Raw genomic sequence first — 24,211 nt, forward strand, 5'->3', positions numbered from 1 at the left:
GGCTCCGGCTAATTTTGAAGTAACTTTCTAAAACTGGAGGATTCCATGTTATGATTGCAACATTTTTTTGTCAATCCTGCAAGTTAGACTTTACAAAGTCTGATTCTTAAAAAAAAAAATACTTTACAAAGTCACATATCCTATACTCAAACCAACAAGACTGCAGGTAGCCAATGATTTGGTGATTAGTTATCATGAGTTTGAATTCGTGGGCGGATATTGCAGAAATCCTAAGAATCCTCTCCTTAAAGAAAGATAAGTTCTAAGAACTTTTTTTTTTTTTTTTTAGAAAACCCTATCAATGGGGAGTGTTATTGATTACTAAAACGAAGATCAAAATTGTAAACACCAATCGCGTCTGGAGGAACAGACTCCATCCAAACATCCAAAGGATTAGTTACAGCTCGTCTAGCTAGTCTATGAGCCACACAATTCCCTTGCCTCTTAATATGATGAAAAGATACATGACTAAAAAAAGAACAAAGAAAAGTAATGTCTTGTAAGATATGCCCAAACTCATATTGAAACATATTGACATCGTTGATTGAGTTAATAATGACTTCTGAATCACCCTCAACTATCAATCTTTGAAAACCCAACTCCTTTGCAAACCAAAGAGCTTGGCGCGCTGCTAGCACTTCCACCATCTCTACTGAAGCAGGTAGTGGAATCTGTTGTGTTAAAGTAGCCGTAACCAATACATCATCGTTACGGATTATAATCCCAAGGCCAGCCTTGTTTTCTTCTACAAAGAATGCTCCATCAAAGTTAACTTTGAGTAGACCTGACGGAGGAGGGCGCCATCTGACTGACCTCGCTGTGCGTGGGATCTTGGTGTGGATTGGACGCAGTTGCTGGTATTCCCGAAGACCTTCGCAAGCCATAGAACAGATCTTCTCCAATGGGATCGTATCTTCCTCTAACCGGAGCTTGTTCCTACACATCCAGATTAGCGAAGTCGTCCACGCAAATAGAGCAAAGCGAGACCTGTCCTGTTGTGCATGCTGGATAATGTCTGTTAAGAACTTCACTCATCACTACAAGTGCTTCATCATATAAAAGCAAAAGACATGTTGAAGTAAAGCAAATGTAGCAAGACCAAGACTTTTCTCTAACGAGGGGACTAAAAATATTACTAAAGTAACAAGTGGAATTAAAAAAAGAGGCATATTTCTTTGTTAAAGTTTCTGACCGTAATTAGTTGAGTCATGGGCCCTCCCTAATGTGATAGATGTTGGATATATTTCAACAATTTATTTTTGTGATAAAGCAAAAGAAATAATACATAAATCTAAGAATAAGCAATAACACAAATAGATGTGATAGGTAAAAACAATAAACAAATACTAAATATATATATATATATATATATATATATATAAATAAGAAGAAATCTTCAAATAATTAAAAAGTCACAGACCAAATGCTTAAAGGATGAATAATTCAAATAAAGTCTTGTGTTTGACACAATTCCTTAAAGCAAATTTCGCCCCTCACACAATCACTGTGGTGCTTTGAGACTCACGAACATCTGCCTCCCAAAATAAAATGATCTATTGCACAAAACGAAGCACACAAGGTCATGTTCTGCAAACTACTCAATGTCTCCTTCTCTCTCTTTGACACAAAATGAAAATGCACAAAAAATTCTCACTGGGTGAGTTTTATGAAAAAATGGTTTTTATGAATAAGGGACTATGAAAAATTATACGTTATTGAACAAGCACTCTGTTTCAGTAATAATTGCTGTGCACAGACTAACTGACTCAAAAAATAAAATAATAAAATATTTTTATTTGAACAAGTAGGCCAGTCCACATATGCCAAAAGCTCAACCCAATGTCCAACTCATGAGCATATAAACTCATATATTATCTCTTTCCTTTCTTATGTGGGACTCAGGATTTTTACCATTTTTAATAACATCTTCAAATGAATATAGAAAATATCAATTTCTTATTGATTCCATGCTATTTTTCCAACAATCCCCCACATGAATAGTAATTGATAAACACAATGCAAATGATGATGCAAACAGAGAGAGAATAGAAGAAAAGTTACTGTATCAGGAGAAGTAGTTTGTGGCTTTGAACTTTCCTTTGTGAAAGACTATCAAATATTTTAGCTAACCAGTGAACATGATGAGCTATTCAGCCGTTTGTGTATACCAAGACAATAGAATTCACATAGTTCATTTTCGAACATATTTCGTTCTTATAGTTGTGTTCATTTCGGCCCTGAACATATCCTGATAAATTCATGAAGTGCTTTAGAGAATTCAACCTTGAAACTCTCATGGAAGCAGCCCACTTCACACTTATATAGGTAACTCTTATTAAGAGTATCTTGCTATACCCCACTTCACACTCATATAGATATAAGAATCATTAAAGGCAAAACTTACGCTGAACATCGCTTACAAGCATCACTATTTCATCATAGGAACGGGTGGGAGATGTAATCTCCATAGTGATAAAAACTAGTCTCCACAATTTTGTTGTCCCTTTGAAAACCTAGATCTTGGGATCTCCAGTCAACTAAGTGGGGATACCGTCATGGAAACTTTAGGTCATAGGTTTTAACCATATTCCCCTCGATGAGCAGTTTACTTGCTCACTACTCAAACCTTTGGTTAATGGATCCGCTATATTCTCTTTCGACTTTATGAAATCAATGGAAATAATTCCATTAGAAAGCAATTGCCTCACAGTATTATGTCTTTGACGTATATGTCGAGACTTACCATTGTACATATGACTCTATGCCCTACTTATAGCCGATTTGCTATCACAATGTATACAAATAGAAGGCATAGGTTTTATCCACATTGACATATCCTCCACGAAATGACGAAGCCACTCTGCTTCTTCTCCTACTTTGTCCAATACGATAAATTCTAATTCCATTGTGGATCTAGTAATGCATGTTTGTTTAGAAGATTTCCAAGATACCACTGCACCACCAAGTGTAAAAACATATCCACTGTGGATTTAGTGTCTTTTGTGTCGGATTTCCAATTAGCATCACTATAACCTTCTGGTACAGCTGGATACCAAGTGTAGTGCAACCCATAATTTAGGGTGTATTTCAAATACCTCAAAACTCTAACTAATGCCTTCCAGTGGTCTTCCCCTGGATTACTAGTGCATCTACTCAACTTGCTGACAGAATATGCTATGTCCGGTCTAGTGAAGTTCATTATATACATAAGACTGCATATTATTCTCGAATATTCCAATTGAGATATTCTTTGCCCTTTATTCATAATTAAATGTAAATTTTCATCTATAGGTGTTCTCATTGGACTGTCATCATATTTTCTGAATTTCTCAAGAGCCTTTTTAACATAATGTGATTGAGATAAGACAAGTCCATCAGATTTTCTAGAAATATTTATTCCTAGTATCACATCTGCAACACCTAAATCTTTCGTGTCAAACTCATTAGTCAACATTCTTTTGGTACCTTTAATGATATCATTATTACTACTTATAATAAGCATACCATCAACATAAAGACACACAATGACATAGCCATTTGCAGTATCTTTAATATACACACATTTGTCACACTTATTTATTCTAAACCCATTTGAAATCATTGCATTATCAAATTTCTCATGCCATTGCTTTGGAGCTTGCTTTAATCCATAAAGAGATCTAACAAGCCTGCACACTTTCTTTTCTTGACCAGGAACAATGAACCCCTCTGGTTACTCCATATAAATCTTCTCATTTAATTCACCATTTAAGAATGCAGTTTTTACATCCATTTGATGTATCTCAAGGTTATGCAATGTTGCAATAGCTATCAACATCCAAATGGATGTTATTCTTGTAACAGGTGAATATGTGTCAAAATAATCCACACCTTCCTTTTGTTTGTAACCCTCTACAACAAGTCTTGCCTTGTATTTGTCAATAGATCCATTAGCTTTCAGTTTCCTCTTGAATATCCATTTATATCCTAGAGTTTTACAACCTAGTGAAAGATCTACTAGTTCCCATGTATGATTTTGTAAGATGGATTCAATCTCACTATTGACAGCTTCTTTCCAGAAAGGCGTCTCAGGTGTAGAAATAACTTCCTTTAAACTTTGAGGTTCATCTTCTAACATATAAGTTAAAAAATTCGGACCAAACAATTTTGACGTTTTAGCCCTCTTACTACGTTTAGGCTCAACCTCATTCCTCTCTTCCATCAACTCTTGATCATGAGAGATACTAGACGTAGACTCAAAGTTTCTCTTATGAAAACTTGACTCTTGTGTGGATTTGTAAGGAAATATCTCTTCAAAGAATGACGCATTCCTAGATTCAATAATAATATTGACATGCAAGTCAGGAATGTTAGACTTATAAATTAGAAATCGATATGCAGTACTGTTATGAGCATAACCAATGAAAACACAATCAACGGTTTTTGGTCCCATCTTTATCCTTTTAGGAATAGGAAGCACCACTTTTGCCAAACACCCCCACACCTTTAAGAATTTATAGGAACGTATTCTAACTTTCCATAATTCATAGGATGTCTTATTAGTTTTCTTTTCAGGCAATTTATTAAGAATATAATTGGCAGAAAAAATAGCTTCCCCCCACAAGTTCTGTGGTAAACCGAAACTTATCTACATTGCATTCATCATTTCTTTTAAGGTTCTATTTTTCCTTTCACCAACTCCATTTTGTTGAGGTGAATAAGGTGCAGTGGTTTGATGAACAATACCACGTTGTAAATAGAACTCACCAAAAGGTGATTCATATTCCCCACCTCTATCACTCCTTAGAACCTTAATCTTTTTGTTGAGTTGATTCTCAACCTCATTCTTATATTGCATGAATGTCTCAATTGCCTCATCCTTACTCCTTAGCAAGTACACATAACAGTATCTAGTGCAATCATCTATGAAAGTGATGAAATATTTCTTACCACCTCTAGTTTGTACAAATTTCATGTCACATACATCACTATGTATTAATCTAGAGGTTCAGTGCTTCTTTCAATTGATTTAAAAGATGCTCTAGCCATCTTAGCTTCCACACAAATTTCACATTTATGATCAAAATCAATTTCAAATTTAGGCAATAAATTTTAAATTGATCAGTTTATATAAAGTACGATAATTAACATGACCCAATCTACCATGCCCAATATTAGATGACTCAAGCATGTAAACAGAAGATGTATCCTTATTATTATCAATAGTAGTCATTACATTCATCTTAAACAAGCCATTACTCAAATATCATTTGCCCACATACATTACACTCTTACAAAGTGAAAATTTATCAGACTCAAAAATCAACTTAAAACCATTTTTGCTCAACAATGAGGCAGATACAAGGTTCTTTTGAATTTCTGGCAAATGCAGTACATCTTTCAAAGTAAGAAACTTGCTCGTAGACATTTTAAGCACAACCTTTCCAATTCCTTCAATCTTAGAGGTTGAGGAATTTCTCATGAAAAGTTTTCCTCCATTACCCACAGGATTATATGTAGAAAAAAAAAATCTTTTCTGAACATACATGGCGAGTAGCCCCAATATCCACCCACCATTTCTTGGTATTTTCTCCTACCAAGTTCACTTCAGAAATCATAGCAGAAAGGTTCATGTTGGTTTGAGCCACAACTGAATTCACAACAATTTTGTTTGACATCTGTGTTCAACAAAATTCAAACAAATTGAATCCTCAAAACCAACCAAGTTTAAGAAATAAATATAAATATTTATGTTCAAACATTATTGTGCAAAATAGAAAGTAAAGCTAACTATATAAACTGAGCAGGCACAATGCGAACACAATAAACAAAAGAATCTAAAAACCCAGCCAAGCAATAAACCGTAAGAGACAAAATAAGCCTAATATTATATAATATAATCAAAACCACCAACATTGTCAAGCACAAAACACAGAGCAGGCACAATACGTACTTTGATTGAACAAATGAAACCAAACCCCTGCCAAACAATAATTCAAGTAAGACAAATATCCTAATATAATTTAATTTAATTAAACCCACCACTACTGTCGAGCATCAAATCAAATTTATCACATGCTTTGAAAATATTTTAGACACAGAGTAGAGACTAGCAAATATGACAAAAAGTCCTAATCTAATATAATAATCAAGAAGAAAAAGATCAACAACAAAACAGTATATACAAACCAAATTCTGCAATCAAACACGAAATTTAACGTTTTCATTAAAGTTAACAGTTTTAACTTTATAAAATAAACAAGTAGATAGATATACACGTCAACCGATAAACACAAACCCAGTTTTGCCAAAATTTTGAGCAGAGTAAAACCAATAGCCGATAAAGTGTTTTTAATAATCACAAAATTCCTTTCACCGTGAATCAAAAAAAAAATTAAAAAATATTTTAGATCTGTTTTAAAATTGTTGGATATATTTCAACAACTTACTGTTGTGATAAAGAAAAAGAAATAATACACAGATCTAAGAATAAGCAATAACACAAATAGATGTGATAGGCAAAAGTAATAAATAAATACTGAATATATATATAAGAAGAAATCTCCAAATAATTAAAAACTTACAGATCAAATGCGTGAAGGATGAATAATTCAGATCAAGTCTTGTGTTTGACACAATCTCCTTAAAGCAGATTTCACCCCTCACATAATCACTGTAGTGCTTTAAGATTCACAGACGTCTACCTCCCAAGATAAAATGATCTACAGCACGAAAATGAAGCACACAAGGTCATGCTCTGCGAACTATTCAATATCTTTTTCTCTTTCTTTGACACAAAATGAAAATGCACAAAAAATTCTCACTAGGAGAGTTTTCTGAAAAAAGTGGTTTTTATGAATGAGGGACTATGAAAAATTATACGTTACTGAATAGACACTCTGTTTCAGTAATAAATGTTGTGCACAGACTAACTGGCTCAAAAATTAAAAAATATTATTATTTGGACAAGTAGGCCCAGTCCACATATGCCAAAAGTTCAACCCAATGTCCAACTAATGAGCATTTATCTCTTTCCTTTCTTATGTGAGACTCAGGATTTTTACCACTTTTAATAGCATCTTCAAGTGAACATAGAAAATATCAATTTCTTATTCACTCCATGCTATTTTTCCAACAATAGATGAATATCAAGAAAGAATGGCAATTTTACAATTTTTTCAGAATATTACTGCATCAAGATCTGACCACTTAGGAGAGGTAATTGAGAAGTGAGAAGTGAGATGACAAAAACCTAATAGATTAATTAAAAATGAGTAGGTTTGAGTAGATTCATTAGGGAAATGTCAACGGTCACCCTAAGGTGCTTGTTAAGGATAATTTATTTTGGGGTCTACCTGATAAAAATTGGTACAAATTGATGAAGAGACTAAAAATATTACTGAAGTGACAAGTGAAACTCAAAAAGTTAGCTTTATTAGTTCTACACCTATAAAGTTGATCAAAAATTTGTTATAAAGCAAAATGATTTGACATAAAGTTACTTCTTAATGGGCACCCTATGGTACCATTATACCCTTAATGTATATTAAAAAAAAAAGTAAGGTATATTTCCTTGTTAAAGTTTTTGACCATAATTAATTGAGTCATTGAGTCATGGACCGTCCTTAATGTAACATATGAATATCAAGAAGGAATGTACAATTTTTTCCGAATACGGCTATGTCAGGATCATACTACTAAGGAGAGGTGACTAAGATGTGAGCAGTGAGATGACAAAAAGCTAATAGATTTATTAAATGAATAGGTTTGAGTAAATTCATTAGTGAAATGTTAACGAGCACCGTAAAATACTCATTAAGAATGATTTATTGTGAAGTCCGCCTAATAAAAAATTGGTATAAATTGATGGAGAACTGAAAATATTATTGAAGTAACAAATGAAACTCAAAAAACAAAAAAATAAAGCATATTTCCTCGTTAAAGTATTTGACTGTAATTGATTGAGTCAGGGGCCCTCCCCAATGTGATATATGAATATCAAGAAGGAATGGTAATAGTACAATTTTTTTTCTGAATATGGTTGTGTAAGGATTACACTACTGAGGAGAGGTAACTGAGAAGTGAGCATTGAGATGACAAAAAGCTAAAATATTCATTAAAATTGAGAAGGTCTGAGTAGATTCCTTAGAGAGAAATGTTAACTGGTATTGTAAATTGCTTGTTAAGGATAATTTATTTTACCTAATAAAAAGTTGGTATAATTTGATAAAAAGACTGAAAATATTACTGAAGTAACAAGTGGAATTCAAAAAACAAAATAACGCATATTTCCTTAAAGTTTCTGACTGTAATTAATTGAGTCATGGGTCCTCCCCAATGTGATATATGAATATCAAGAAGGAATGGCAATTGTACATTTTTTTTCCGAATACGGCTATGTTAGGATCAGACAACTGAGAAGAGGTGATTGAAAAGTGAACAGTGAGATGACAAAAAGCTAATAGATTCATTAAAATTAAGTAGGTTTGAGTAGATTCATTAGGGAAATGTTAATGGGCATCATAATATGCTCGTCAAGGATGATTTCTTGTCAGGTCCACCTAATAAAAATTTGATATAAATTGATAAAGGGACTAGAAATATTATTAAAGTGACAAGTGGAACCCAACTGATAAAGTGATAATAGTGGGTAAATTGCACCTTACCTTTAATATGGTGCAGCTGCAATGTCTGCCCTAAACCACAAAATTAAGCAATGTCCCCCTTAACTATTTGTAATAAGTATTGTTCCCATTAGGGCTGTAAATGAACCAAACAGATCATGAACAAATCGGGCTCAACTCGATAAAAAGCTTGTTCATGTTTGTCTATTTATAAATAAACCAAATTTGAGCCTTAGTTTTAGACTCGTTTAATAAACAAGCCGAGCCCAAGCAAAAAAATTTGTTCACAAACAAGCTCGTAAGCTATTAAGCTTGATACACAACAATTCAAGTATAGACTCATTTATAAGTTTATATGTGTTAGCTAAATATATTCATTACACATGTCTTAATAATGACATGAACAACATGGGACCACTACCTATATTACCTTAATTTTTTCCTTCCCTTTAAACTGATCAAGAACTACTTTAAACTATAGTTACATTTAAAAATAAATAAATAATTAAGTAGGCTACATATGATCCTTCTCTATCAATTATCTAAAGTAAAGTTATAAAACATGTTAGTATTTTCTCATTCATAATAGATACAAACAGGTATTTTTCTAATCTTTCACCATCTAACGTGAATGTAAAAATTTTATTTTAAACATTTGCTGAAACTATAGATAAGGAATGATAAATGAATGAATTTAATATGTAAATTATTAATTTAAATAATAGCTAATCATAAGCAAGATTAAATTCATGATTAAATGAGTATACTATTTTCTTTTTCTTTTTTCTTAATTTTAGAGATTTAAGCATTTAAGAATGTAATTTTTTTAGATTTCAGCTTAAAAACTTTACCTGAGCTCAAGTTTGAGCTTGACATTAAACTTGAGTTTGGCTTGACTAATTAATCAAGCCAAGCCAAGCCAAGCCAAGCCAAGTTCAAGCTTTTTGGCTTTCCCACGAGCTCAAGCTCAAACACTATTTTTAAGCTTGTCACAAGCTCAAGCTAAGCTCGAGCTTTTGATTTTTACATAATAATAATAATAATATATATATATATATCTTTTTTGGATAATTTAATAGGTTTCAAAAGGCATGGGATATAAAGTTGTTTTAGAGTTAGTGGTGGAGGTGAGGACAATGCTGTGTGTTTTTGTGAGCATAAGCAAGTGCACATTGCAGAAGGTAAAGCCACAAAATCTACACAAATGATCTTCGAAATAAAGTAATATTGTCAACAATGCTAAGGGTTAATTTAGTAATGTTGTTCTACTAACATTGTTTGTATTTATTAGAGATAAGTGTTGGTGAAAAAATATGTAAAACTACGTGTACTGTTTTTTTTTTTTTTTTAAAACGTGTAATGTTGTTTAAATACTAAAAATTATTAATTTAAATACACTACCAAACAACCCTAAATAAAAAAAAAACAACACAACACAAGGTTCACCAAATATTGACCTCCAGATTTTTCTTAAAAACTAAGACATTATTATTGAAGAAAGTGCATAGACGCTCATTGAAAACAATCTACATTTTTATTGAAGAATGTGTATAGCCGATCATTGCAAGTATTTTGAGCAATGAAAATTGTATTTTTATATTAATTTCAAAGAATGGTGGGCAAATCCCATCCTTAGAAAAATATTTATCCTTATATTAATTTGATCACATCAAATTTAATTAGAAATAGCATGTGATTTTATCAAAAAGAGAATATGCTTAAACTATTCTAAAATCTAATTTTATTAGAGCATCCACATTAGTGAAGCCATAAATTTAGGAATATGACTTCATAAAAAACTATTTTATCTATTTTACCTTCTCACTTTACAATACATCCAACATCAACATATCTATATTTTTAGCTATTTGATTAAAATAATATAAAAATTCATTAAAATAAAATAAAAAATATTCATCACAAAAACTTTTCAACCAGCCACAATCATCTCCACCAACAACAACCTCAACCACAGCAAGGAAAAAAAAAAACCACCACCCAACACAGCCACAACCACCAAAACCACGGCAATCACAACTATAGGTGGACCAGGCTCAGAGGATTGGGCCAACCATATGAATAAGGGCCGACATAAGACCCAAGGCCCATTAAGGATAATGAGCCCGGGGAACAACAAAAGGACCACCTAAGAGATCTTAGCATTAGGCCCGACCATTAGCCAAGCACTTGGAGGGCCTAGACATTCAATCCGGGAGCAGTCGGTAACTGAGAACTAAGCATTGAGAAAGAATCCATTACCGAGCCCAAACCGGTGTCTAGAACAAGTTTTAAAGGAATCCTCTGCTTACATAAGAATCCCTTAGGATTCTGAGAGAATTGGGAACACGTGAGTGAGTGGGAATAAAACGATGGCAACCCCACTCACTCATGCATATAAAAGGAGGTAAAGACCATTAAAAAAGGAGGTTGAGAAATTTTGGGAGGAAAAAAAAGGGTGAAGCAACTGGTACTGGATAGAGAGTGAAGAGTGGAAAACTGGAGAGTGTGAGACCTGGTAGGAAGCACCCAAGCTTGGGTTGGAGTCTCATAAGTGAGATTGAGAGTAAAGCCCACCAACAAATAAGTTGAGGGTCCTGCATCTAGCAGAACCTGATGCTCACAACAACCATAGCTATCAAACCACCACCAACACAACCACTATTTCAACCACAAACCATAGTCACAACCAAACCCACAAACAAACCTAAAAAATAAAAACTCAAACCACCACCATCACCACCACCACAGCCACCAAACCCACGTAAGGGGAAAAAAAATCAAACACCCAAATTCCTATCTGAGCAAAAATCAACCAAACACACAAAAAAACCTAATCACCCAAACTTCGATTTGAGCAAAGAGAGAAAGAGATAGGTCTGGGGAGATGGGGCTTTGCAAAATTGGTCTGGGGAGATGAGGTCTCGGTGAGATGAGTCTGGGAAGATAGGGTCTCGGCTAGATGGGTTTGGGAGATGGGTCTATGGGTCAACAAATCGACAAAGGTGAAGGGAGGAAAAAGAAGAAGAGAGAGAGGGCAACGGGAAATGAGAATAAACGAAAAGAAAAAGAGATTTTTCTATTAAGAAGTAATGTGAACACAACAATTTAATAATATTTTTTTTTTACACAAGCTACAGTGCACAACTATTTACTATAGTTGTGGAGCCAAGAAATATGGCTTTGGCTCCACCAATGTATCCACATTTTGGTATTTGATTGTGCTAAAAATAGCAATATAGTTTTTTTACACCACCAATACTAATGCTCTTACGTAGAGCGTCGACATTTGTGGAATGCAAGTTCAATCAGTCCTCTACACTTAATAGATGCCAAGCAACATGGATCATATCTGTATCCGACCAGGTTAAAATATAAGGTCAATTCCAATAAACACCCTTGAGGTTTAGGTTAATAACAGTTAGGTCCAAAATATTTTTAAGTAACCAATTTGGTCCTTAAAGACAAAATAAACCCTAACCCTACTAACCCTTCGTTACTCTTTTCTCTTTTTTTTCTTTTCTTTTTTTCCCTCAATCATGTCTTTCTCTATCTCTCCGTTTCCTCTCTTCTTCCTCATACTTCTCTCTCTCTCTCTCTCCAAACCGCCCCACTCTCCTCCCTGTCAACCCTCTATTTCTCTCTCTCGTCCATGACTCTCTTCTTCTCAATGGTGCGTAGGTTTGGTGGCTGTGTGGTTGTTTTTGCAGTGGTGTTGCGTTTCTGGTGGTGGGTTTTGGTTTGTTGTTAGTTTTTTGGTAATGATGGGCTCTGATGTGTGGTTGATTTGTTGTGGGCTTTTGGGGGGTTTTTTTATTTTTTTTCCTTTGGGTTGTGGTCAACAATGGTTTTCAGTGGTGGTGTTGGGTTCCAGTATGAGGTGGATTTGTAGTAGAGGTGGTTGTGAGTTCCGATGAGCTAATAGTTGCTATAGGTTTTTTGGATTTGGATTTTGATGCAAGGTTTTGGTTGGGTTTTATGGCTGATGGTGGTAGCAGTAGATTTGAGGTTATAGAGGGAAAGTAGGGGTGGTTCGGGTGGATTTGTAGCGGGGCTGGTGGTGGCTTTTGATGTGGCAGTAGGTTTGTTATGGATTTTTGGGATTTGGGTTTTGTTGGACGATTTAGATTTTGTTGCTATAGGTTTGGCTAGGTTTTGTGGCCGGTGGTGGTTTTTGGCAATATGGTGGTAGTGGGTTCTGATATAGAGTTGATTTGCAATAAGGGTGGTGGTGGGTTGTGATGTGATGGTGGGTTTGCTATGGGATTTTTGGATTTGGGTTTTTGTTTAAGGATTTAAGCGGGTAAAATTGGGTGGTCACAGCTGATATGAGGTTAAAGAGATTGGGATGATTGAAAAAAAGGAGAGAAGGGGAAAATAGGAGGACAGAATCATGGTAAAGGATAGAGACATTAACAGAGGGTAACAAGTGTCTTTTAAGGACCAAACTGGTTAATTTTGAAATGTCTTGAACCTAGTTGGTATTTGCCCAAACCTTAGAGAATGTTAGTGAAATTTAAGATGGCCCCGGGTGGAGGTTTTTGCTGCAATGTTTGAAACACTAATACAATACACACTTTATTTAAGATTCAGTACCCAGGTCATACTGTTGTACCATGTCCATGCTTCTTAAAGTAGTACCATCCCAACTTTCACAAATTGGGTATTTTATTAGCTCTCTTTTGGTTCTTCAGTTACACCATAATATCAGGTTATTGTAATTTTACATTAATATAACCTTAATCCAAGATCACAACATTACATTGCTTAAGAAAATAATGAAATTAAGATAATGTCATATATTTCGTAATTTTAAATTATGATAATATTAAAAATAAATAAATAAATCAAAAACATTAATGTCACAACTATACGATGGTTACACATCATAGCTGTGCAATGGTGGTGGCAAAGGAAGTTTTCAAATCTAAAAGAGAAGGCTATTTGCACTCTCTTCCTACAACCCATTGTAGGCACAAAATATCAACTTGAATATAATCAAATACTAATTCATTCATACATACCCAAAATATATAGATTTAGTTATAAAAAAAATGTAGGCATCGTTTCGTTGCTCTCAGTTCAAAGGCCAAAGTTTTTCCACATGAGAGAAGATGAAAGCGGTAGAATTAGAAACCCTCTAAAATATAAGCCAAGGGAACCCACTTGAAATGCTTGACAGAGCCTTCTTCTTCTCTCTATGAAAAAAGAGGCAGCAACCTAACCTCTTAATCATAGAAAAAAGAATCATTAGGCACCCACCAAGCACAACAAGCAAAGTATTTTTCCCATTGCCTTATACCAAAGAGAGAATCAAATCCAAACTCTCAAACTCTCTTTTTTCGGTGTGGTTAAAGCATAAATAAAATCATCATCGAGCAACTACCACGACTAACAATAACAAAAACAAGAAGCAATAGACAGTTATTTGAGAATTAACTGGGAATGAAGAAGAAGTGTGGAACCTCGAGAAATGGCGAGAATTCACTGAGATAATTGAATCTGCCAGTCCAGAGGTACCCTTGCGATTTTTTGATTTCGCATCCCTTCGTATTCCCAATTGCTATTGATTGAGCACGGAGAATCATAGTGTTGATGCAATTCCAAATAACATGAAAAACAATTTCAACGAATTCAAAATCAAAATAAACAGGTAAAATATTGAAAGAAGTTTTAAAGGCTCAGATCTAGTTTTCAGGGGTTTGTGAAGACAAGAAGGATGGTAGTTGATTTATATATGGGGAGAGAGAGAGAGAGAGAGAGAGAGAGAGAGAGAGGAAATTAGGGTTTGAGGAAATGCCATAATTTAATCAACCACGATGTTCGCCATAATTACTTTCATACTCAGCGGACCCGAAAGTCTTTTTTGCGGGTTGTCCAGGTTGGAATTTTGAATCCGGGTATGTAAGCGGCCCAATATGTGTTGACCTCTTCTTTGTTGGATTCATGAACGGGCCAGGTATTTGGAAGTGGAAAAGGTTTTGCTTCATTCATGTTTCTCCAAACATGTTCTCTCTCTCTCTCAATGGAGATTATATATATTGGGCAATACAAAACATAGTCCAAAAAAAATTAGTGTTACAAAACATGTTAGAAAAACGAATGGTACGGATCATATTCCTTAATTGCCTTATGTTGCTATCGCTTTTGAGTCCAAAATAAAAAAAAAAGTAGGGATTATGTTGTTCTCTTACCTTCTAGACAAAAGGTCAGCACATTAGTTGGCTTCATAATAGGGGTGGCTATTTGTGTTCGCGAGTTGAGTTCGTGTTGTGTCAAGTCATGAGTGTTCGGCTATATCGGTTAACCTAAACCAGACCTATTTATTAAACGTATCAAGAATCCTCAACCCGATCACGATCTGTTTATTAAATAGGTCAATCCGACCCGACACATTTAACTCGTTTAATTAAAAAGTTGTGTAAAAGTCAATACAAATGATCCGTTTTATAATCTATTTAATTAATAGGTCATACTTAGCCAATATAATCTTTACCAATTCCCTTGTATATAAAATTAAAATACAATTGGAACTATAAATATAATAATAAACAAATAAAAACAACCATAAATTAAGTAATAATATCAAAATAACTAATAACTTTATAAACTAAATGTGTCAAACAGGTCAGACGGGTTCACATACTGAACACGAACCCAACCTGGTTATTAAACGAGTTAGCCGTATTAACTCGAATATGACTCGAACCCATATAGCCTCAACCCATGACCTGTTTATAAACGAGTTAATCGTGTCAAGTTTGCGGTTCGTGTTAGATTTTGCCACCTCTACTTCATAATATGCATGTTAAGGGACCATCATCCATTTTCAATTCACTAACTCTTTACAAATTAAAGCATATGGTCAAGGGAAAGATAAATGGGTTAAAAATATCAAAAATGTTATGTCTATAGTATTTTCACAACACTTTCACAACAAGTCTAATTGGCAGATTGCTATTAGTTGCTATTGATAGGCCAAAAAGTAATTTAAGTGATGGGTTTATATTAGAACCAATAAGTCAATAGCAAATTACTACTTAAGATTTGTTATGAAAATATTGTGGATATAGCATTTCTTTATAAATATTCATGTTAACTGCTATTTGAGACTCGACATTCTTGAAGCACATATCCCAACGCAAGTTATAGTGCAAATCTTATTGTCCATAATTCTCTACAAATATATAAAATTCAAAGAAAAAAAAAGGCATTTATCCTCTTTATCTCTCATTATGCCACTTGTGCCTAACCCACCTTGTTATCATAATACCTCTAATCCCAGGATTACCTCATACGCATCCATCTGTATTTATCTTAACAAAAAGGGAATAAGAAGGGGTCCACCTAACCCACCTTTTTTTCCCAGTATAAACCTATGGGTATGGGTAAGAGCCTAAGAGGATAGGTACACTACTCTGGATAGGGAGAAGGCATTGCATGTTTCCAGTGCATGTTACCTCTCCCTCACAAGGGGGTGGACCCCACACTTATGGGGTGCACCCCCTTATGAGAGAGAGGTAACATGCACCGGAAACATGGTGAAGTTTTTCTAGAATAGGGCTCACAAGGGTATCAATGGATATGAAGGAATTTATTAGCCAACATCTTCCCTAATCGAACTTGGGCTAACATAAATTGGATGTTAACCATCCGATTCAAGCGAAAGAAACAACCTTGGTGTCAACAATTCACAAGTACATAAGGGTCAATTTCCATATAAGCTTCTTTAACAATATATACAAAAGATCATGACCCTAATGCTAGAGCCACATACCCATTAGGATTTGGCTTGTCTCTTGTGCATTTGTATAGTAAAGGCGATATGGGCACAACATGTATTCTAAAATGACCATGTATCAGCCCAATATCATGTCAAGTGCACCTTACTCTTTATCTCCAACGTTCCATTTTTTAAAAAATGTTTAACATTCAATTATTATTTAGGATTAAAATTCAAATGGCTCATAAGAGGTCAATGATTTTGGTTTTTTTTTTTTTTGGTTGATAATTTGATACTTGGAAAGTAGAAAATTTGAACATTGAACATCTATCGACCACGTTAAGAAATATCAGTTGAGTTCCAAAAAAGGCTTGTGTATTTGAATCTTTCCTATGCTTTAAGAGAATAGGAGAGATTTGAACCTTTCTTAGAGTCTCAGCAGTGGAGATTGCAAATGCTAAATGTAAGGTGAGTTTGGCATTTTAAGTCCAAAAAACCTTAGCATCAATGATTGTAAATCCCAAGTATTGCAAAAAAAGCTACAGTGCAATTCTACCTTTGGCAGTATTGTAAAAAAAAAAAATTATTCACTGTTCCCCGAAATTTCTTTCCTCTCTTTCATTATTTATGTTCTCTTCTCTCTCTTCCTTCTCTGTTTCTCCGTCTGCTCTCTCCTCTCTTCAAACCCAAACACCATCCTCCTCCCAACATCACAGTGGTTCATTTTCTCTGGTGGGTTGCAATCCGTTTTTTTTTTTTTTTTTTCTGTGACCGGTGCTTAAAGGAAGAGGTGGGTATGGCTGAAGTGGGCTGTGGGTCGTGGTTCTCTCAAGTCCGGTGTTGCTGGGTTTTGTTGGTCATTGCGAGGTCACAGCGAGGTGGAGATGGGGTGGATTTTTCTAGGTTGCTCAGATTGGTGATGGTAGTGGAGATCGGCGTGGGTCACGGCGAGGTGGATTCTGATGGGTTTTGCTATCGATCTCTCACCACCGCTGCCTTACAAGTTGCTGATCTCACCGCCGCTGACCTTACATGCCGCCAACTCGCCAATGGTCTCGCCCCTCACCGATTTGAGTTTCTGGGTTGTGGGTTGATTTCGTAGGTTTATGGTGTGGGTCTTTGGTTGATTTTGGATTGTGGTTTGTGGATGGTGTTGTGATGGTGAGTTTTAGGTGGTGATGCTGTTGTGTTTTTTCTTTGTTCCTTCGTGGTGATGGGTTTGTGTAATTTTCATTGGTTTTTTAGATGATTTTTGTTGCAAATTTGGGATATATTTTGGCGTTGGTGTTGATGGTGGCTGGTGTAAAAATTTGTGGTTATTTTGATATATATTATTTTATTGTGTAAAAATATTATTTTAACGAGTAGAATATGAAAATAAAAATTGGAATGAGAAGAGAAGTGAAAAATGATAGTCTAATTGATAAAATAATTTTTTGGGATGGTAAATTAGGATAGAATTGAAATAATGAATGCTGAAGCAAATAAACTTGCATTATTGTCATTTGTCAGGACAAATTTTCCTCCTTGTACAAAAGATTAATAAATTACACCTAGTCAATTTCTCCCTCGTTGACAGTTTTGGGGAAAGAAAGGAGCGTAAGATGCTTTAATTCACAGGATTTAGTCGTTCCCAAGATAATCTCAGAGAGAACAAGATGCAGTTGAAGCAATATTTTTTAAGAGTAAAAATCTGGGTATTAAGAGGAATAATAATGGGTCGGTCATATAAGGAAGAATCATCATTCAGTTGGAAAAAAAAGAATGTAGATGGAGCCCAAGACAGTCCAGGCCATTTAGCTTGCTTTGTACAAAATTGAATCAACTACTATCTCTAAACTAGCTCGTCACTAAAAGTGAACAATCTCAAGCTCCTCCAAGCACGTTCTCAAAACTTTGAATGAAAGCTGCAATAGATTCCAACAATACCACCATCTACAAGAATACTCCACACCATATTAGAAACGTGATCGTCATGAAAATGCTTGTCAAACCACTGCCCTGAATATTGTGGCCCGAAGAATATGAACTTGTGGAATTCATAGATGGGGCTGTGATATTTACCAGGGAGCCATTCTTGCCAACACTGCATGCACATATCAATAACAAAGAAAATTTTATCATTGCTCGTCTAGGCTGTTCTCTACTGACATTATTATTATAGTTCCTCAATCATAATCATATTGGAAACTTAAAAGATGTAAAAGATTGGTGAAACTTAAAAGATGTAAAAGATTGGTAATTAGGAAGTTAGAAGTTTACCTTCCGGGAAATATACAAGTACCATGACCTGCATCATTGAATAAACAGAACTATTAGAACTTCTAAATGTATTATTAAAACGCATGACCTGAGACCAAAATAAAAATATGAAAAAGAAACAAATGAAAAATAGAACATGCTGCCTTCTTTACAAGCATGATCTTACTTGGATCTGTGGTAGTGATTGCAGCCACCCCCTTGAAGTCACACGTCCCAGGAGCCTTCCCCATCTGATGGTAGTAACTGTCAAATGCATAGGTTGCATGTGCAAGCACATTGTCTGGTTCATAGCATGATTGACCCTGCGACAAGGGTGTGCAATCCACCTTGCCAGCTCCACAAGCCCAATCTAATGCAGCCTGCACCATCTTTGGATCAGCACCATTCTTTACTGCACAGTAAGTTTGGTTCGTAGTATCATTTGCTAACACCAGTCCTGATCCTGTCAAGTGTAATATGTAAATGGGCGACCCATTTGCATCAAACAATCCCCAGTTCTTCTCTGAGACTGGCCCTGCTTTCGTGTCCTCATTATAGAGCTCATAAATATAGGTACTAACAGCAATTCCGGGATGCTTGGGAGTTCCAGTTTTGTTCAGCACATGCCTAATCAAATTGCTGTTATAAGTGTTAGCATTTTCTAATGTTGCATCAGGTTCATTTGCATCACCTTTTGAGGGCCAGCCGGATTCTGTCACTATCACAGGAATGTTTGTATAATTTAGGAAAGCCATAGCAAAGTATGCTGCATCAACCATTGCATCAAAGACATTGGAGTAATGCAGAATTGTATTTGCATCGACAGCTTCTTTATTTGGGGGGAGAGGCTTGAAGAGTGCATAATCTAAAGGAATTACACCATTTGATTGCATATAGTCATAATAAGGGTAAATGTTGAGCATGAGAAATGAACCTGTGGACTGCAAGAAATTCAACATGGGTACCAAAACTGGATTCCATGAACGATTAAAAAAGGCTTGGGAAGGAGGGAATGAATCCAGGATAATAGAGGAAGAAAGAGGTGTTGAAACTTTTATCTGACGATCAAGATTGGACGCCACAAGGGCTGAGTGAATGAACTTGAGGGCATTGACAAGGACTGTTGCTGCATTGGGGATAGTAGTTAGCACCTCAGAACCAATGGATATGGCTGTGATATTGGTGACTGGGTAATGTGCTACAACATTGTGGGAGACCCAGTTAGCTGCAGTGGAGTTTGATTGACCAATTCCAAGTAGCTGTTCATTAGGGACAGAGATCATGACTTGGATGCCTGTGTTTGCAAGTGCAAGAAGCATGGCACGGTCAGCATCGTACAGGCGGATGTGTCGGATTTGCTGGGCTTTGAGGAGGGCTACTACTTGAGTTGGGTGAGGCATGTCTGAGAGATCTGTTCCTATGTTCACACCAATAAATGCATCTGAAAAAGAAATAACCATTATAATTTTGCATTTTCTAAAGCATAAATCTTCATAGTTTGTAATCCATATCATGAGCAGATGCAAATGCAAACAACATTGAGGAGGCTATTTTTATTTTTTTTATTTTTTTTCCTGAAGAGGATATTTGCTAGTACCATTTGACTGATGCTAGGTTTAAGTTACAAGATCCAAAAGAGTTGGGACTTGAAGAGTGTTGGGTTCACAAAATGAATGATAACAGACAAGTTCATGCTACTAGATTTTCTTTAAACATCATTATTATTTGTAAGAAGAAAAAAACATATAACATATCAAATGTTTCGGTGAAGCACAAGCTAATTGTTGCAAGAATAAGATTCTTGCAAATTGAAAATTTGGGGGCTATGGGTTTAAAAATTAAAAATTTTAAATTAAAAAAAAAAAAAAAAAAAAAACCCTTTTGAGCAGGAGGTCATAGCTGACAGCAAAAGCATATAAACCTCTTAAGATTAATTCCACAGTTGTATCACAGTATCAACAATACAACAATACTTCCATGTCTTTGCTTGTTTGTGCTGCTTGCTACTAGAGCAAGACACACAAATCCCCACCTAAGAACCCCTTCTATAAAGAATAGAAACAGAGAGAGAGAGAGAGAGAGAGAGATGAAGTTTTTCTTTTATAGATTTTGCATGGGTTGTTGTAGGTGGTTATGGGTAGTTAAGAAACCAAGGGAAAGGGTTTCACTCTTGGTTTAGGACTGGATCGGGCCCACTATGGGAATATTCATTGGGTTGGTCCTGTGAAATTTCTAATAATAGTAGTAGCCTTAATTAATGGGTCCAAATCCATTAATAAATGAGACAATTATAAGGAGAACACACATCCCACTTTGGTGGATCAAATGCTAATAAATTGAAAATTCTCAAGCCTTCATGACTGTGGTGCACATGAAGGGATGTGAATAGCAAGGAAAGGAACATTAATATTTAGCCCAGAAGAATGGCTTGGACCAAATTCAACATGATTTTTGTACCCAATTTTTCATAAACTATCTGGTATACAGTTTCATAAACGATAATTTCCTATTGGACTACCATATACAAGAAAGATGTAATGCTTTCATAAACTTGTGTGCTTAAGCTGAAAAAGAATAATAAATAATGTTAATTTCATAAACTTGTGAATATAAGCTTTAATTTTTACCCATGGTTATGAAAATCCAGTATAAATTTGACAACTATGATATTACAGAAAGCCTAGACATCAAGGTATGTGAAATCTTTGTTAATGATAGTTTGTAACAATTGCATAACTCAAGAGGAAATAGTGAAGTCATATCTGTATTGGAAGTTGGAACCAGTATCAGTATTGCAAGAATAATGAAGTCATATTTGTTCCCTAAAGAGGGAAAATGATTGATTACAATGACATAAAGATAGGAATTAGGAAGCCCACACAAAAAAAGAAGATAAATTTACCAGCTGGTGAACTTTTCATTTGTGGGGTTAAAACTTTTTTGTTTAGAGAAGTGGAGCTAAATTTTTAAATATCAGATATGTCATAGTTGCCCTTATTGATTTGAATTAATAGTAGATAATATTATAAAGAAAACATATTAATGAATCCAAGCACCCCACGTGGGGTAGTATGGACAAAAGGTGCAATATAATAGGACAACAAAAGCAGTGTAACAGGCACCCATAACTCCACCAAGTTCTAAGCCCCAAGCAAAAGTGCCTAAATTCTCTAACCCTTGACTATTTACACAACCAAGGCAAACGCTACTACTAGCGAAAAGATAAATGGGGCTAGGATTAGGATGAAATGCCCATGAGCTGGAGGACAAGTAGACATTGATATTAACAATATTACTAGTCTCTCCTCTTTACTCCCATCTTTTAATGCACAAAAAGAAGGAAAGGGACATTGAGGATAATACCTCCCAGCAATAAATCCAGTAACATTAACTTCTTCTTCTTTTCTTTTCTTTTTTTTAAACACCAGTAACACAACTTTCATCCTAACATATTTTTATTGATGCCTAAGAAAAGTTGTGACAGCTTAAGTTGAAGGTTACACAAATCAAAAAATTTCACCTCAGCAAGTTGAGAAAAATATATCTCCAAAACTTCTGCTATTTTATTTCATTATGTATCTTAGTCCCCTTGCATTCCATAATAAGATGATTCAACAATCAAGTAATCCCAAACTTCCAAGTAACATTTAAAACCCCCCAACTCCCACTCTATACTCATTTATTTCACATTTAATTCTAACCCACCAACCCTCATAAGCAAGAAGAGTAGAAGACACACACACACACAGCCTTTGGACTAGGAAAGAACCAACCCACCCCCAATAAAACACAAATACACACAGTGTGAGAGGCCATTTTTTCTATTGCTTTTTTGGTGTATTCGCATTAAACATTGGTCACTAAATTTGTGACACTACGACCTCAAGGAGAAGCGGAGAACACGTGCATACCGTATCAATGCACTATAAACTCTAAGAAACAACTGAGATACTGCAATATTGAGTAAAATTAATACCAAAACCAAATCCTGTGAACAGAGAAAAAAAAATCACAAAACAAGTAAAATAGAACGCATGCAATAGAGAAAAGAAAGAAAGAAAGTCACCTTCATCAGCCGCAACTACAGAAGCTGCTAAGAGAAAAAGAAGAATAAGCACAGCCATGGATTCCTCAATGAGAAAGAAGAAGGCTCCGGAGAATCTGAAGGAAACCCAACAACGAAGAGAAGAGAGAGATAGAGTGAGTGTGGAATAACAACCAAAGTCAGAGAGTAAAGTTGAGCAAAGGTTGTGTGGGAAATATAAGAGAGAAAGAGAGAGAGAGAGCAGAGTGGTGCCCACCTACAACGTGGAAAGGTTTTTGCAGTAATCAAGAACAGTGTTGAAGAGAGAATAGAGAGATTACCCAAGGCCCAATGCAATTTTTTGTTGGATTCTTGGATAGCCGTTGCAGGCTTTTTCGGTTTTGTTAGTACCACTTTCATCGTTTTATAGACTATAGTATTTGTCTTTGTGTGTAAATATGTGTGCTTTTTACTACGAAAAACTGAAAAAGTAGGGGATCGCATCGTGTTCAGACAAGCAATGAATGGTACCAAGTAGGGTCATCGAAAGGACACAGGTGGACTCAACGGTCATATTTATCGTCCTTTCTTATTCTTTTTTGCTACAATTATTATATTATTCTACGCCAGGAATAATAGTTTTTAACCTAAAAAAATAAAAAGGAATAATAGTTTTTTCTTTTTATAATTCCGATTACTTTAATAAAATATGATTCAAAGGATGTCTTTTAAGTATTTATTAATGAACAATTTTTTTATAAAAAAAATTAATAAATTGTTCTAAAAAAGTTTTGAAATTATTTTATAAGAAATATAAAAATTATATAGGTTAAAAAATAGTTACTTTTTTTTTTGTAAACTTTTTTAAAAAATATTTCTTAAAATCAATGTCATTAGAATATCTATTAACTTTTTTCTTAAATATAATTTTTTTTTAAAAAGGTTGAAATACACTATTATCTTTGTAAGGATAAAAGGCTTAAGGCATATTTTTGGACCATGGACTTGATCTGAGGATACTTACCTGTCTGAGGACAAATTGATGGTAGTGAGTATGTCAAGCTTAAAAGCCCATGAGCAGATTATTGTGAAATAGGTTTGCAAAAGTAGTTCGAGAAGTGGTATCTCCTCAGTTAAGTTAAGTGAAAATCAGATGATATGTCATGTTGACTAGAATGATATTTTGGAAGGTCTTGTAGATGAAAATATGTTTCACAAGGGAGCAGAGAGGAAGAATGGATAGGAAATATCTTGAAGAAAGCTGCTATCACCGCATTGAATGCTCTGTACCTAAGTCTCTGGCCGCATTAATGAGGAAGTGATATTTGAATAGTGATCGGCAGGTTTATAGTTATTACCTAAAAACCATAGGAAGATGCAGATGAGACAAGTATCCAGGGGAGCTGCCTAGAGCTACACGTGGAGAACGAGAATGGGGAAAATGGGGATGTATAAGAAGGAGAAAGGTCTCGAAGAAGAGGGGGATCAGAAGAAAAATGAGAGAAAAAAGACTATAGACATTAAGATCAATAATTGTAATCGGTCTTTGAGAAGAGTGAAATATAAGACCCAGTATCCTCGGCTTGAGCCCGAGGACAATTTCTAATATATAAACTATCACAT

At 35.0% G+C, this 24,211-nt stretch overlaps 1 protein-coding gene across 1 annotated transcript; it reads right to left on the reverse strand.

Annotated features, from left to right (window-relative positions):
* Positions 1 to 17,799: 17,799 nt before the first annotated feature.
* LOC142621922 (glucan endo-1,3-beta-glucosidase 2-like) lies at positions 17,800 to 22,985 on the reverse strand. Its single transcript, XM_075795297.1, has 5 exons — positions 22,866 to 22,985; positions 22,631 to 22,725; positions 18,752 to 20,005; positions 18,586 to 18,613; positions 17,800 to 18,409 (listed from the first exon to the last, which is right to left on the reverse strand). Exons 2-5 carry the CDS (start codon positions 22,686 to 22,688, stop codon positions 18,259 to 18,261), a joined length of 1,491 nt encoding a protein of 496 aa, XP_075651412.1. The 5' UTR covers positions 22,689 to 22,725; positions 22,866 to 22,985; the 3' UTR covers positions 17,800 to 18,258.
* Positions 22,986 to 24,211: the final 1,226 nt, after the last annotated feature.

Source organism: Castanea sativa, chromosome 1, assembly GCF_040712315.1.
Source record: "Castanea sativa cultivar Marrone di Chiusa Pesio chromosome 1, ASM4071231v1".
Lineage (NCBI taxonomy): Eukaryota > Viridiplantae > Streptophyta > Magnoliopsida > Fagales > Fagaceae > Castanea > Castanea sativa.

Excerpts from the sequence above, each read along its gene's own strand:
- LOC142621922 (XM_075795297.1), bottom strand. The coding sequence starts at position 22,688 with ATGGCTGTGCTTATTCTTCTTTTTCTCTTAGCAGCTTCTGTAGTTGCG. Across the intron at positions 18,614-18,751 it reads AATCACTACCACAGATCCAA|GTCATGGTACTTGTATATTT; the intron begins GTAAGATCATGC and ends TCAATGATGCAG. Across the intron at positions 18,410-18,585 it reads ACTTGTATATTTCCCGGAAG|TGTTGGCAAGAATGGCTCCC; the intron begins GTAAACTTCTAA and ends ATGTGCATGCAG.